This window comes from Numenius arquata, chromosome 1, assembly GCF_964106895.1.
Source record: "Numenius arquata chromosome 1, bNumArq3.hap1.1, whole genome shotgun sequence".
Taxonomy (NCBI): Eukaryota; Metazoa; Chordata; class Aves; order Charadriiformes; family Scolopacidae; genus Numenius; species Numenius arquata.
The window spans coordinates 10,648,400-10,664,435 of NC_133576.1; the positions used below are offsets into that span (position 1 = coordinate 10,648,400).

The 16,036-nt window shown below is 45.7% G+C and overlaps 1 protein-coding gene across 2 annotated transcripts in view; it reads right to left on the minus strand.

Moving 5' to 3' along the window:
• Nucleotides 1-2,731: 2,731 nt before the first annotated feature.
• Nucleotides 2,732-16,036, minus strand: part of CASR (calcium sensing receptor) — a 41,756-nt gene continuing 28,451 nt past the window's right edge. The window contains exons 4-8 of one of the 2 annotated variants that reach the window (XM_074157347.1): nt 11,154-11,384; nt 10,503-10,525; nt 8,919-8,928; nt 7,126-7,249; nt 2,732-4,182 (exon numbers count right to left, since the gene is read on the minus strand). In XM_074157347.1, the coding sequence (XP_074013448.1) occupies nt 2,732-4,182; nt 7,126-7,249; nt 8,919-8,928; nt 10,503-10,525; nt 11,154-11,384 (1,839 nt within the window). The remainder of the gene's footprint in view (nt 4,183-7,125; nt 7,250-8,918; nt 8,929-10,502; nt 10,526-11,153; nt 11,385-16,036) is intronic. The other variant, XM_074157355.1, reaches the window with a different exon arrangement.

Genomic DNA, 16,036 nt, shown 5'->3' on the forward strand with positions numbered 1-16,036 from the left:
ACCACCTAACACCCATCTCTGCAGAAATGATTTAAATAAATACCTCTACTCTGTGTGTATATTGGTGTCTTGCACACGCAGTAAATGATCCCGCTTCGGGACAACACCTTCATGTGCCAGGGTACAAATTCCTTTTAGGTAGATCTAAAGAACGAAAATCACCTCAAGAATGAAAACCACCCAAATGTCAACATATTCTACTGTGTGCAGAGCCAGCGAGTATTGTTCTCCAAACAAGGCAACCAGTGATGACTTTCTCACATTGTGTGTGTTCGCGGACAGTCTTCAGTTCGTATCCTGTGCTGTTTTCATTTCATTCATTAAGCACTTCTATGTTTTCAATGCTGTGGGCTTCAGTTCAGGGGCTACTGTACTGGATTTTGCCTGTAGGAAAGACTCCCTAGCACTAAAACTACTTGGCTACTAGGATTTTTGGAGGTATAGACCACAACCGAAGCACTTCTTTTTAGCCCTTTCTGCCATCTAGTGCCCGTCTCCATTTGTGCATTTAGACTCAAGAGACCACAGGTCTCAATTCCGTACCCTAAATTAAGCCTAGACGCCACACTCAGCAGCCTGGGGAAGGGACCTCGTTTATCAGAAGCAATGATCAACTCCCACTGGGTCCAGGGGTAGAATGTGGTTTCCCAAAGTGTGGCCACAAAAATTTGTGTTTTCAAACTTTTTTTTTTTTCTTTTAACCTGCTATGCCGTAGCTTTAATCAAATATTGTGATTTGCAGGCCTTACATTTAAAGCTGAATTGGTTCTTCCATGGTGTAATTAAAATTTGAGCCCACTTTGAGATGAATGTAACAGATCAACAGAAGTGTTAAAATAACTTGTCTTAATAGCGTGCTGCTTGGGTTTCTGGACTTCCACTGTGCTCTCCTAAGCCAAATCTTCTCTTCCTTGTCGGCAACAAGTGGAGGTGGCAAAACAAAGTTTTTAATGCAGTAATGTCACCTGTAAGTTTTATTTGCCTGCCCTGACAAAAGAACAACCAAGCAAAAACAGTAACAAGAGAATTGTGGTATTTTCCCCAACACATTTACACAGTCCTTTCGTCACAGCTCACACCAAGCTGCAGGCCTGTCTGCCTTTCCACAGTGGTGTGTGGACTACCTTCATGTTTGATGAGGGAGGGTACTGACATCTTCACGTCAGATGCTTGTGCTCGCATACGGGATCTGGGAGGAGGGAAATAAGTTCTGCAACGTAACCCCACCCCTCCGCCCGGGCTGTCAAGGGATGCTTTTTCTCTCATTGGGCTGCAACAAATAGCTCTTTTAATGACTCTCTTTACTTCGACCCTTCCAGCAGAGATGGAGAGGAACCAGCTATGCCTTGCAAAACCAGGAGCACTTAATGTCTGCTTTTGGGGGAGTGGGACAAGTGTCAAGAGTAATGAAGTTCTGCTATGCTCTCTGCTGAAGTCCTTACTGTTTTTCTTTAGGTACAGTCCACACTTCTTGTGCCAGATGCCCTCTCTTCAAGATGAGCCAGGAGGGAAATAACCTAGTGGGTGGCCTATAAGATCCAAAACATAGCTAATTGACCCGTTCGTCTTTGTGCGTGTCTCAGCGCACGGGCCTGTATGTCTTCCCCATCCAGTCATCTACCAGCACACACACTTCAGATATTCGCCCACTCCTGCGATCATATTACCACCTCTGGGGGCTATTTCTCCATCCCTAACTCCTCCATTTCACCTTCTTTCCTTTGTTTTGTACCATCAGGCCCACCAGTGTCGTCACGACCAGCGCGATGCCCCGCGTAGGTGTGAGGCAGATTAATATGGCAAAGCACAACACTGACTATGGTGTGAGAGGGTTAGCCATGTATGCCATGTGGGATATTACAGCAGCAACACTTTGTTAAGCATACAACTACTAGCGACATAATCAATCATGGATACATCTCATTGTGCTCTTGCAATGTTCTCCAGGCGGGGGGCGGGATTTACAAGCTGTTCTCCCCCTCCACCAAAGCAGGCAGGCTGGAGGTAAAGCTACCTCAGCTGGAGGAAACCAGTAGGAACCTAGTAGCTTGGTCTAGTGCAATGGAGTCTATGAAGAGTATTGTCCAGTATTTCCTGCTGGGCAGAAAGGAGAGATTGGGACATTACTAAATATAAATAGCATGGGCGCTCTGTCATGTTAAATACTTTACATGTTCACACCCTTGGCTGTACACAGCATGCAGGATGTTGGGGGCTTTTTTATTTTCCCCACGACCGTGCTTTCCCCAAGTGAAACCGTGTACCTTACTTTTGTAGAGCTGAGAGTCCTGATGCACATGGTTACAGATCACATATACTGGATAAAGAGGGAATATTATACATAGTGGGAAAGAGGAATATTATACATAAATGTAAAAGCAGAGTATAGTGGAATTGCCTAGTGCCTCCCAGAGTCAGCTGAATTGCAGTCTGGCAGGAAAAGCTTATGGAGGCAAGGCAGCATGCAGACTTCTGCTTAAGCCCCACCAGAGGCGATCTTCACTTGTCCTTCTGAGATGTCCCGGTTTTGATAAAGCGAACACAAATTCAGTCCAAGGCTCCCCAGACACAGTCCTTCCTCTGGAGGCACATGTGTTACCCTGCTGATGCTAACAGTAAGGTGTGGTGGGGCTGTGTCACAGGATTGTGTCTTTGTTGTCTTTCCCGTTCAGAAGCAAGAGGTGAGCAAGTTCCTCTTGGGGACTGGTGTGCTTTTCACAATCTTCTTTTGTTAGGAATGTACCGTGTTCTCTGTGACAGAGCCACCTCCAGTGCCTATAAAATTTCGGGAGTTAGCCGATGGCAGGGAAGGCTCTGCCTCAGGGTTTGGTACCTCTTCTTTGGTGTCTCCCACCACCGACTCCTGCGAGCTGGTCTCTGGGCTGGACGCTGCCTGGAAGCCGGGCTCAATGCTGAGGGGCTCGCTGTTTTGCAGGGGAAGCAGGGCCCGGTGCCGCATCAGGCTGTCATCGCTGTTCTGGGCCTCCAGGGAGTTCCTGCGCTTGGCGTTCCTGTTGGCCATGGCATTCTTCTGCGGCTCCTCAAAGCTCAGCGACAAGGTGACTGTGCCGCTCCCAAAGCTGACTTTTTGCTTGCACCCACGCTGCTGCTGGCGCTGCCGCTCAGCGGTGGCCGGTAGAGGAAAAGGGTCTTCATGGTTGCTTTTGCTGCTGATGGAGGATGAAGGAGTGGAGCCGGTGGAGCCCCCCAGGCTGTTGGAGCGCTTGCGTGACACGTTGCTCCGTCTCAGCGTGGCCCTGGCAGCCACCTTGAAAGCGTGGGCAGCTGTGCTGCAGCGCACCTCCTCGATTGTGTTGCGGGAGGGCTTGAAGAGGATGATGTAGACTTTGTTGAAGAAGATGCAGGCCAGAAGCCCAAAGCTGGCAGCCAGTATCGCAATCACCTCCACGGCAGAGACAAACTTACCATATGTGCTAGCGTAAGCAGGAATGAAGGAGATCCAGACAATAAAGAAGATCAGCATGCTGAAGGTGATGAACTTGGCCTCGTTAAAGTTCTCAGGCAGCTTTCGAGACTTGAAGGCAAAGAAGAAGCAGATGGCTGCCAGGAGGCAGGTGTAGCCAATGAGGAAGCCGAGGGCCATCAGGGAGCCTTCATGGCAGGTGATGAAGATAATCTCATCCTCTAGTTCATGGTTTCGGTAACTTGATGGTGGGGCCGTATAAAGCCAAATCACACAGATGACAATCTGCACAAATGTACACAAGAAGACCAGGAGGAACTGGAGGTTGAGGCCCCACCACTTTCGGTGGAGGCTTGTGGGGATCTTTGCCTCAAAGACGAGCAGGACACGGTTGGTTTTCACCAGGATGCAGGAGATGCAGAGGACAAAGCTGATGCCAAAAGCTGGCTGCCGCAGACGGCAAGTCCAGTTCTGGGGCTCGCCAATGAAGAACAATGAGCTGGAGAAGCAGCAGAGCAAGGAGAAGAGGAGGAGGTAGGACAGCTCCCGGTTTGTGGCCTTGACGATAGGCGTGTTGCGAAATTTGGTGAAGACTCCCAGGACAAAAGAAGTCAAGAAAATTCCCAGCACAGCAAAGAGAGTCAGAGCAATCCCAAAGGGCTCAGTCCAAGATAGAAACTCTATCTGCTTGGGGATGCAGGACGTGTGGTTCTCATTGGACCAGTAATCCTCAGGGCACTTGTCACAGGCACTTGCATCTGAAAAAGAAGTGACAAGGAGAGGGAAGGTTTGTCAGAATGAGAGGCTGAAATGTGGGATGACATATATGGCAGCTATGCATCGGCCTTCACCTTAAATACATGGGGTGTTCCCTTCAGGTGTCTGCAGGTTCCCAGAATCATATGTCGGTGTCTCAGACTGTTCTACACTGAAACAACCAGCATCCCATGGGCTATGTAGCAAAACACAAAGCATACTTAGTTCCCGCTTAAAAAAAGCCCTGCCCCTGCACTTGTATTTCTGGAATCTATTTCTTGGCAAAACTTTGATTGCTATCAGCTGTTACACAGGCTCTGTCCCTCTCTCTTTCTTGTTCCTTCATTTTTATCATCTACTTCTGTCTGTCTGCCTTCCTCTCACACTTTTACTATCATTTGAAACATCCTGCCTGTCTCTATTACAGAGAAAATTAAAAACGTGCTTGCCTCCTTAAGTGCTTTGAGAGCCTATTTCATATTCCATGGAGGCGAGTCTTACAAGTGTTTAAATTGCTCTTCCCTGAAGGCAGGCAATGCCCTTGACTCCCATCACACTCTCATTTCATGTTGGAACATCAGGGGAAAATGTGTCTTAATGATATCACTCTCCCCACACCCAGCAAAACATCCCACTGATACTTGCAGAGGAAAAATTGAAGCCTTCATCTCTTTCCTCTACATGAAACTAGTTGTGCCTACTGGGATGGCAATGGATGTCTCCAATGGCTGCCAGGATCAAAAGACAAGGACCTGGTGCTTCTGCTTTCCTTCTTCAACCCAAAAGACCGGTCTTTTGCACCACTGGGGAGGGTCATGACTCCCTTGATAAAAGTGGAAAGGGGCTGAGAGCAGTGAGTTGGAAGTCACAACCTACCTCAGCCTTTGGGATCCCAGCATAGCAATGGACTGCAGTGAATTTTGGGAACAAACATTCAGAAACCTCCTTTAGCACCAACCTCCCTCTGAGCTTTGCACCAACCTCTCTCTGAGCTTTGCACCTGAGCACGGACAGAGACTCAGAGCGTAGCTCCCAGAGCAGAGCTTGATGCTAATGAGAAAGCCAGCATGCCCAGCTAAGAAGGGCAGGGGATTTCAAGCTCCCTTGTTTTGGAAGGGTGGTTGGAGGGAGCATCTGTGACCTGATACAATACTGCTTTCCTAATGACTGCTTGCCTCACCTAAGCTGTTCATGTGAAAAACTTGTACTTGTTGCAAAAGCTCGGTCAGAAGCTGCCATCACCACATGTCACTTCATTTACATCCATTCAGCCAATCATCTCTATTTTTCTTGCGCCTTTTACCTGGTGGCCTATTGCAAGCTGCAGGCAAGGCAGAGCTAACTTCACACAGCAGGGAACTCAACCACCTCTACCAGAGACGGGGGCAGCTGTTTAGTACTGCATCCTAAAGATGTGCTTACACTGTCCTCTTGAGCTGACCTAGAGACCATGCTACCACTGAAGGGAGTAAACCACATCTCCCTCCTTCCCCAAAGCTGCTCATTCCCAATCCCTCCTTTGTGTTAGCACTACAGATCACGCAGCTTCTCATTCTAGCTGCAAAGTCACCTGCTGAGCGTTTGTTTTCAGGAAGACCAGAGACCTGATCCAACTTGCTCTATGGCTGCCCGAGTGCCAGCACTGCTCCCAGACAAAGGGTGGGAGCAAACAGCTGGGAGAGGACACGACAGATTGTCACATTCTGTAGCATCGGTGTCTCAGCTGCATGCAACTGGTTGTAAAACTGCTCTCTACGCCTATAAAACTGGCAAGCACAGGAAATAAAGAGCATCACTGTCAGCCGAAATAGCAGCAGGAAACTGTGGAGTCAGAAGGCAGTCGCCCCCTCAGCCCCACGAATTTCACCAGCATAGCAGTGCTAGCTCCCAAAATAATGTGAAAAACACCAAAAGACCCCTATTACACATGACCAGAATTGCTTCTATTTAATTTGAAAATGCTACTCCCAAGCATCCTGTAATAGTATATATTTATGGTTAAAAATTACCATTCTTGTCGGATAGGACAGAAATTAGATTCTCCCAGAGGAGAACACTTGTTAAGTTTTGCAAGCAGCTTACTGAAGTTTTCATCTCGGCCAAGGTCTACAGCATGTGCTGGGACCAGTGCCGCTGGAAAGGGTGTGAGGAGATACTGAGCGCTCTGCAGTGTGAAGGTGACTGCTGTTCTGAAATGATTTATTTGCATTCATTACCCTGGGGATGCTCAACGCTGAGGGAGCACTAATGGTGTTGGAAATTCAGAATTTTTCAACCAGTGCTAAAACTGAAGTTACCTTTTCCCTCCACTGCAGAACCTGAGTGGCTTGATCCACGCTTCCACTGAAACCAACAAAAAAGATGTCCATGGCTGTTTGATAGGACCCATAGATTCTGGTCTCCTGCAGTGCCAGTGCTCAACAGAAGCTGTGATTGGTGATCCCATAACGGGAAATATTCCTCTCTGCTTTTGAAATCAGGAATGGAATGGACTTCATTTCTTTGTAAAGCATGAAATAAAACCTTGAGAACATGAGGAAAAGATGGAGGCAGACAGATAACTACAGAATTTTGGATTAGGGTAGGGAGTGTCTCCTTCCTCTAGGTTTTTGGAGGAACAAAAGCTACTGCTACACTGCAATGGAGTTTGCTTGTGGCTGCCTGAGAGCCTTCCTATATGCAAGACCTTTTTCAAGTTCTCTGCCTTAATTCTCCTAACTCAGAGCAGAAGGGACAAGCAAGCTTAGCAGAAGACAGGACCTGAAGACCACAGGACTTAATTCTTGTAAGCTTTTTAGAAGCCCCTCCAGACTTTCTGGGAAGCCCCCTAGCAAGGCAGCTTCCAGCTCAGCACTGCAGGGAAGCAACTTCAGCATAACTACAGGTGATGCCCAGAGGGCTCGCATGGTCCTCTGTGAACCCCAAAGCAGCTCCATTGGTATTACCTGTTTCATCACTGTACTCCCCGTCAGGACAATCCACGCACTCGAAGCAGCAGGTGGGCTCTCCCTCAATAATGCCCTTCCTGGTGCCTGGAAGGCAGTCCCTGCTGCAGTTAGAGAAAGGCACCTGCAAGAAAAGAACCCAAGGAGGGTTAATGGTGGCAATGCCTCACATACAGCCTTCCTACAGCAGGACCTGGGTGTTATTGCTTGATTAGCATGCTAGATGGAGAGCCTCAGAAGCTCACCCCTTCCCTCCACAGAACAGCCACATTTTGCACAACAGTTGTTCCCCGACCCGTGGCAGTGGTATTTGTTTGAAAGAACACATCAAGGGATGGTAAGGAAGATCAACAGATCTTTGTATCTTTACTGTGTTGTGGACACCACGAACTGGTATGTGACCCATGATACACATACCAGAAAACAGTCACTGGATGGTTAAAAGAAAAGACAATGAATCTCTCTTGTTCCATTCTTTAAAGGGTGGCTACAAAGAGGATGGCTACAAAAAGACTCCCTTTTTATGAGGAGTCATATGGAAAAGACGAAGGGTAATGGGTATAAGTTACTCCTGTGGAGATTCCGACTGGACACAAGAGGAAAATTTTTCACAAATAGAACAATCAGCCACTAGAATCTCCCCCAGGGAAGTGGTGGATTCCCCAACATTGGACATTTTTAAGATTCAGCTGGACAGGGTGCTGGGCCATCTTGTCTAGACCATGCTTTTGCCAAGAAAGGTTGAACCACATGATCCTTAAGGTCCCTTCCAACCTGGTATTCTATGATTCTATGATTCTACTGACAGGAATTTGAGTCAGCCTTGGAGATGATGGGCTCTGACTGCTGATCCCCAGTCCCATATATTGACTGTTAATAATTTATGGGAATTAAAACAGTTTCTTGAAACCTACTTCCTCCTGTTCTCCTGTAGACACTCTCCAAACCAGAAATAAAAAAAGGTAAATTAACTAAACAAGAGGAGTTTTCATATGAAAGAAAGAAAGGCCCTGGTTTTAGAACACTGAGCATCTAAAGATGCAAATCAGCAGCTATATGCAGACCCAAAGGCTTCCAGACTTCTGCTGCTGCAAACAATGAGCTGTGTCACCTGCTGGATGTGTATTTATGCTGTGTGCAAGCCCACCTGGGCACAGACATATCCTAGGAGCAAGCGGTCGCATGGGCATGCTCAACACATGCCTAATGCACACTGACACCAAGGAGTTCAGCATAATGAGTGAAAACCCGGGCGTTTTTTACACAGAAGCACAACCCGAGGTTAAGCTCACCTTTTCCTAACTACGTTAAGGAAAGAGAGCTGACACAGAGCATGGCTTTCTCAGCTCAGGGGAGTTAAACCCACAATTTCTACTGCCAGCAAAGTACCGTGATCTGCACATACTTAAGGGCTGCTCTGATTGGAACCCTCCATTCACCTTTTTGGAAGATTGCTGCTAGTTTGCCCAAATGCTCCTAACCTGCTGATCTTCAGGAAGCTCCTGTATGGATGCACTTAGGCAGTGAGTCCAGGATATGGTTTGGAAATCACCTGTGTGCAGGCATTGACCTCAGCCACAGGGTAAGCAAGCCCTTGGTAGTAGCAACTCCTATATGGAGATGCAAATTTTGTAACTGTGGTACTTGCCTGCAGCTGAGAGCAGTTGCCATTGCCTATCATCCTGCAGTACAGCTGCAGCATAGTTTGGAAACACTGTTTCTAAGCTGTTAATCAGGATTGCATAATTAATTGGACTGACAGATATCCAGGGAAAATCTCTGCATCTGCCCACTTGAAGCACTCTTTGCTGTTAATACCTATTGCTATTAATACAGTGTGCTGGTAATACCTGTTCCTTGGGACAGTCTTTCAGCAGGTTGTGCACCCACCAAGAGGACTTCATCAGCCTAGACAGTCGTTGGGAACCAGAGTGTCTAGGCTGTCACTGATGATTTTGAACAGGGCTGAATCAAAGGCCCAGCTGAAGTCATGCACTGCTTCCCCATTATCTACTAAATTGATTTAGCTTCCAAGGAGGAAAATTAAATTGGTTTGGGATGATTTCATCTTGACAAATCCATGTTGCTTTTTTCTTATCAGTTTATTATCCTCTAAGTGTTTATAAACTATTTAATATTTTTTTATCAAGTCTTTTAGGTTACTCAGCTCAATTGTGTGTAATTCCCTTGGCTCTCCTGTATCTGCTTTTAAAAATAGGTATTACGATTACTCTCCTCTAATCCTTTGAGACATCACCCATCCTCCACATTTCTCAAAGATGAATTGCTAGTACTTTTGAGATTGCTTTGGCTGCCTTTCTAAGTTTTCTGTGGGGAATTTCATCAAGTTCTGCCAAAACGAATCTATCTTACCTACTCTTTAATTTGTTCTTCTGCAAGTCTGGCCAATGCTGAAGTTCCTGTGGTAAAATTAACTACATTTAATCTTTTTTGAGGATGACCGAGTCATAGAAAACTTCAATGAGTGAAGTACTGGCTACATTATTTGAGCAGAGCATTTTATCTGTAAGAAATCCAAACCCTATAAACTGTGAAAAAAGCTGCAACAGCCATAGAGACTACAACCCCCTTCACTGGCACACAATTTACATGCCCTGCCATGACACTCAGTCATGACTATCAGTCACATTTTTAACAGTTTAGGACAGAGAATGAAGATAAATATTGCAGTGTTGGAGGAATTTAGACCAAAAGAACATAATTACTTAGTTTAAGTTTTAAAAAAATAATAATTCTGCCTGTTGGAAGAGGTGTCAGTGGCATTTGCAATGACCAGAAGAAGGGATTAGAATATCAGGGGTTTTTAACTCCTCTTGTTGTTTGGCCTCAGAGTCTCCAGCTGGGCTTAGAAAAGCCTGAGCTCAGTATTTCTGCTGCAGTGTGCTCTGCCTGACCTATGCCTCCTTCAGAGAGCTCTGGATTTAAGCCATAAGTGAAGCTGGGGTATCTGGAGTAAAGGTAAGGCTTAACTGATGGTGTATTAGGCAAGTGTAGCTCCCGCACAAGCATTACCTGATCTGTCAGCCAATGTGAATAATCACCTGGAAGTGAATTGCTTGTTCATTTATCGGGTGCTGATTTAACATGCCTAAACATTGCAGCAGGGCCTGGCAGTGACATTTCTAGGCTAATGGCCCCTGTGTCTCCTTCCAGGCCACATGCCAGATGCCTGCTCAGTATCCCCTCCGGGAGCTGGGTTTTCTATCAAGGCTTCTGGCTATGATTGCAGCTCACCCGTCTCATCTGGACATGTCTGCACCACGTTCCTGTCACACGGGGGAGACACAGCCCTGGCTGCTAGTGATGATACAGTTATGCTGAAAAGATCTAACATATGCAAGGAAGTGGAGAAGGACTTAAGCCTGACTAAAGTCAATGGCTACGTCATGTACTTTTGAGACCGCACAAGCACCTTCTGGTAGATTAAAAAAAGGTAGAAGGTACTGGTGTCTCCCACTATTTGAGCACCGTGTCCAAGTTAACCTGGGAATATTGATGGGGCTTTTCCTTTTTGGTTTGCAAGGCAAGGGTGTGTGGAAGGCCCTGGGACTTGGAGGGTAAAGCCAGCAGAAACAGCTGTGAATTTAACTAGGAGCAGGAGGAGACACTTCTTGATACAGAGATACTGGGAGTGGAAGCGATGGCCGTTTTCAGCAATGAAACTACTGTGCTCAGGAAAACAACCAGACTTGGGCAATGACTTTCTCATCCTTGTGTAAAACAGCATTACAAAATTCCAAGCTAACTCCTTGGGCCAGAAAAAAAGGCATTATTTAGGGCATTAATACTGAGGCTCATCAAATGTGTAGGAGCAGAGAAGCAGTTGCTCATTGTTTCCAGAAGTGTGTGGTAAGGGTGTGAAAGACTAGGGGAGAGACCATGTATACAGTAAGATGAATGGGTCTTTTAATGAGACATAGAGCCATAATACAGGAGTGGGCAGGGTTAGTTCAAATTTCAGCTTCTGGAAACTTGGGAAACATTGTTATGAGGATTTAAGCACTTACCTCCTTAGAGAATCCACTCCACAGGATCTTGTTTTCATTGATAAAGAGCCTCTCCCCTTTCTTGGCATAAACATTGTAGTGCCCAACCTCCTCAAAAACGACGGAACCATCCTCCGGAGAGAGATGCCAATTGATTATTGAGTAGTTCCCTACCAGGTCTCCAAATTCATCAAAATCCACTTGCTCCCCCATGTTATTGGTGAAATTTAAGTGGCGCAGATGCTTGAGAACCTAGAGAGAGAGAGAGAGACCATGAATGCCTTTCCACTGCCCTACCACAGCACACATCTGCTATGGGGACAAAACTGGAAATAATCAATTCAATGCAGTCTTTAATCTCTTAAAAAGCACTTAATCACAAGAGCAGCAGGCTTTCTTTCATAGAAATCACACAGAGCCTGTTCAAATCTCGTTGAGAGCACAAGGTATCATGGCCCTCAGGGTGGATGGCACCCATCTGTAACACTTTCCTTACCAGCTGCTACCCCATCAGCCTTTTAGCATCCCTTCCAGCTACCTCTACAAGCCTGCAGCTCTCCTTCAGGGACAGAGAACTGGCAGCAGCCACTGAAGTGTTTCAGTCACTCACGCACCCCTCTTACCCTGTGCTCTTGCAACCATTCTGTATAAATACTCTTAGATGGCATCGCTCGTCTCTGAATGATCAATCACTCAGAAACAGTAATGGCTGAGAAACAATTCAAACTTGACTTTTGATTGAAAAACCCCAAGCCCAATACACTTGAGTAAAAAACAACAAATCAAGCTCGTTCCCCACATGGCAGGCCTAGAGAATTCATACCACTTTTTCTTGGCTCCTGTCTCCTGCTTGCATAGTTTCAAGTAATCACATTCTGCCTGTCCGCACACGTTGACTCCTGTAATTTTCACCTCATGCCTTAAACTGTCATATGCTGCAGACAAGAGCAGTTAATCCCAGGGACAACTGCAGCTGCAAAATTCACGATTGAGATAGCCTGACAGGTAGTCCAAAGAAACTGCAGCATGAAAGAAAGAAGATACTGGCAACTGTGATCCAGTTCATCCACACCATGTTTTTCTTCTCAAGTTAATTGCTGGTTCATGCCGTTATCAGATTTTTTTTTCTCCCTCATTTAATGGATGTTCTTAGTTTCTCTGTAGATCTCACCTACAGAAAGCTGAGGTGACGCTGAGGGTACCTGGCTGTCAGCTGTCCCTAGACCACTGTGGGACTTGTTGCTGTGATTCTAGTGCCTGCAACAGCCTGTACTCCCAATTCTCTCTCTCTCACCTGCAGGTGCCGAAACATACAATCCTGGATGGCAAAATGTAAGAAAAACCAAAATGAAATCAATTTGTCTGGGCAGGCAGAGCCCTCCTCACCCCATAGATGTGGAACAGACAATATTGTTTTGATGAAGCCTTTTCACCTGGAAACACAGGGACAGGGGAACAAAATAATTTCATTAATTCCTGTCAGTTTTGCTAAATTGTCTCATTTTTCTCTGTTTCCTTTAGGGATCCTCCCATCTCAAGCTAAAATCCCCAGAGCTACAGAGATACCCTCCTCTCATGCCTATATCAATGCCAGCCTGACAGAGTCTGAAAAAATCATAGTAGCACTATGAAAGACGTGGCTGGCAATACCTTTTCAGCTTTGTGTGATGTCGATGGAAGTACATCAAAATATTGCCACAGTATTCTGTTTTTGAATAATGGGTGAGATGGCAGAGGCAGGATTTTTTTCTGTCTTCCTCATCCCTGCTGGCCCTCCTCTGTAGACCAGCTCCTCCATAAGGTGTGCAGCTGTGATGATATCACTGAAGGGCCAGTACTTGTCCCTAGAAGATCTCACCTTCTGATGGATATAGCAAAAGAAGATGCTCTGCTCTGGCACTTTGCTGTGGAGAGCTGGAGCATTGCCTGCTGTGAGGAAGAAAAGAGTCAACTGCTCTCCTCTCCTCCCTCTCATCCCTGAGGGGAACCCAGGAAGATGCTACTTGCCCAGCTCCAGCAGGGAACAGAGCAAGAACAGGGCAGAGTCAGTTCTGAGGTCAGAACGGGAGACACAGGATCTGCAGATCCAGAGAGGTGTCTGAAATGCATCAACGCACTTTGGCCTTGTCTGCAGTGGGACTGCAATCCTGGATGTGTTAGCAGGAACTTTGTCCACTAGCAGCGTAGGTCCCAAGCAGGGACCCACGTTCCTCTGCAGGCTCTAGCACCTACCACAGGGTGACACCTGCAGCTTTCACATCCAGATCAGATTTGAGATGTTATGCTGAGCTGAATGTCATGTTTCTCCACACTCCAACTCAGTATTGTGCTCTTGTGCAGCACTGAAGCACTCTGCTGAACTACACCAGGTTATCCTGACTGGGTATCACTGCTGTGTTGACTGTTATCTGTATATATAGGAGCTACAGACCTTGCACTTCTTTTGATTACAGTTACTACGCACATTAGGAGACAATCTTGCAAAAGCCATATTGAGGATTCTTTGGTTCAAGCCCTGCCTCTCTTGGCCAGCTGCAGTGGCAGAAGGCTGGCTGGTCTTATAGTCAGTGAGATGAACACTGGATAAACTTCTGGATTCCCTGGATGCATTTTTTGGGGGGTTTAATTTCATAACATTCATCTCATTTAGTCTATTCCTTTGCCTTACCTCTTGACATAAGGTTTCTTAGACAGTAATACTGGTGGGGTTTTGTAGGATTAGTTTAGCAGCACGTTTCTGCTGGTCACACACATACTACACCTGAGGATTCAGGTTATAAACCATTTCATGTATGAGCCGATATCTCTATCTGGTGGGTAAATATTCATATAAAAGCACTGATCTGCACTTAATGTTGTCTTTCCCCAGGCACAGAATAGCAGCTTCAGCTATACAGCCATAGCTGTGGAGCAGGAGAGCCCAGATCTATCAGTTCATGCAGGAAAGATATGTGCCCTATTTAAAATCCCAAATGGAGAGGCAACAGGAACAGCAGGAGTAACAAAACCCATTTTCTCTTTCCAGCAAAGAGCAAAGTTTGCCTTCAAGTCTAAATTTCTGATGGTAACTGTAGGACATGTTTCTGTTTTAGATGGTAAGAAAATCCCAGGATAGTACCTGTGTACCATACAAGTTCTGCTCTCTACAGGAGGAAAATACTGTTTAAACAGCCAAGGAATATATGAGCACTAAACTTTAAAAGAGGAAGTTGTAGACTCTGAATAACTACAGCACTCTTTCATAGGCACCAGTCTATCAATGATTAGCTAAAGGCTTTACAGTTAAAAATGTGTCACTGTGTTTTGTAACTAAAGATAGAAACATAAATACCCAGCACTCAATCCACAAAGACTTAAAAGACCCTGCTTCAGCGAGGGCAAGAGCACGTGTCAGGGGTGCACAGATCATATCCTGGAACCAAGATTTTACGAAAGAATTGTTGACCTCGTGGCTTGAATACACTGTCAGCAGCTGGTGGAAGCCTGTAGGGAGAGCATCATGCAAGCTGCTGTCTTCAGATATTTCTTTCTGTCATTTTTCCGTCTTTTTTTTTTCCCCGCTGTCACAGGCTCCACATCAAATTACAATTCTTTTTAATTAAAACACTTATTATCAGAAAGGACTTACAAGCTGCCCTCTACTTCACCCTCCCATTATTCCTAGTAAGGCCATTCCCAGCCACGTAGCATCCCATGCTTTACCAGGCTATATATTCTGGGTAGTGTGGTTTCCACTCTTAAGGAAGGATCATAAAAACATAACATACAGTTGTATTAGGTCAGGCCAGCAACCCATCTCCCCAGGACCTGTTTCTGACCGTGGCCAACAGCAAATGCCTACAACAAGAGCCTACAGCAAATGCCTAAAAGAGTAGAAGGGGACGTGATACTTTCCCAGAATACTCTCACACATTTTGCAGCTCAGTGACTTCCGGGGCCAAAGGTCTTTGTACTTGATAACCTGCAGTGGATTTTTCTTCCATGACGTTGCACATTTGTGTTCTGCATCTGTGCAGACTTTTCACATCCACAGCCTCCTACAGCAAGGAGATCTACATTTTATGAAAAAAGCACCTCTTCTTGCCTGTTGGAATGGAGCAGCTACTAATCTCTTTTAATGCCCTTTGTGCTTATGTTGGAAGAGGCAAAGAACTGTCATTTGCTAGTCACCTTTTCCATGCCTCTCAGGATTTTGAAAACCTTTGTCAGATCTCTCTTCAGCCACCTCTTTCCCAGGCTGATAAGCCCTATCTGACTTTGCTGCTTCTTGTACAGAAGCTGTTCCATTGATCCTTCTCCAAACTTTCCCAGTCTCCATCAATTCTGACACCAGCACGTGATATTGAAATGAGACACACCAAGGGTTAATGAAGTGCACCCAAGGCACTCTGTTTACCTCTCTGTCCCTTTTTCCAGTGTGACTATTCCTAACAGTGCATTTTCTTCTTTGACTACTACTCAGCCAGAGCTCAGGAGTCCACTTAAGGACCTGTTCAAGCTTGAAGACTCAATTTGTGATTAGTCATAACTCACCACCTAGTTTTATTCTATGCTGAGTATCTTTCAACCATTCATCCATCTGAGGACTGAATTTGGTGACAGACTCCCAGAAGTCTTTTAGAAGCCTGAACATACTCTATTAATAGGAGCTCTCTTACCCACATACATCCCTATGCCTTCAAAGAACTTCAGAAGGTTTGTGAGGTAGGGCCTGTCTTTACAAAATTCAGGGGGTCACCTCCTCCTCAATATATTCTATGTTTTCTTCCTTTTTTTTTTTTTTTTTACTGCAGTTTCTAATAATGGCCTCAGTCAGGCTTTACTAGTTCCTTGGATGTCCTCTAGAACCCTTTTAGAAAATTGATGTCACATCTGTCTTCAGGGCCCAAGACTATTCTAAGTGA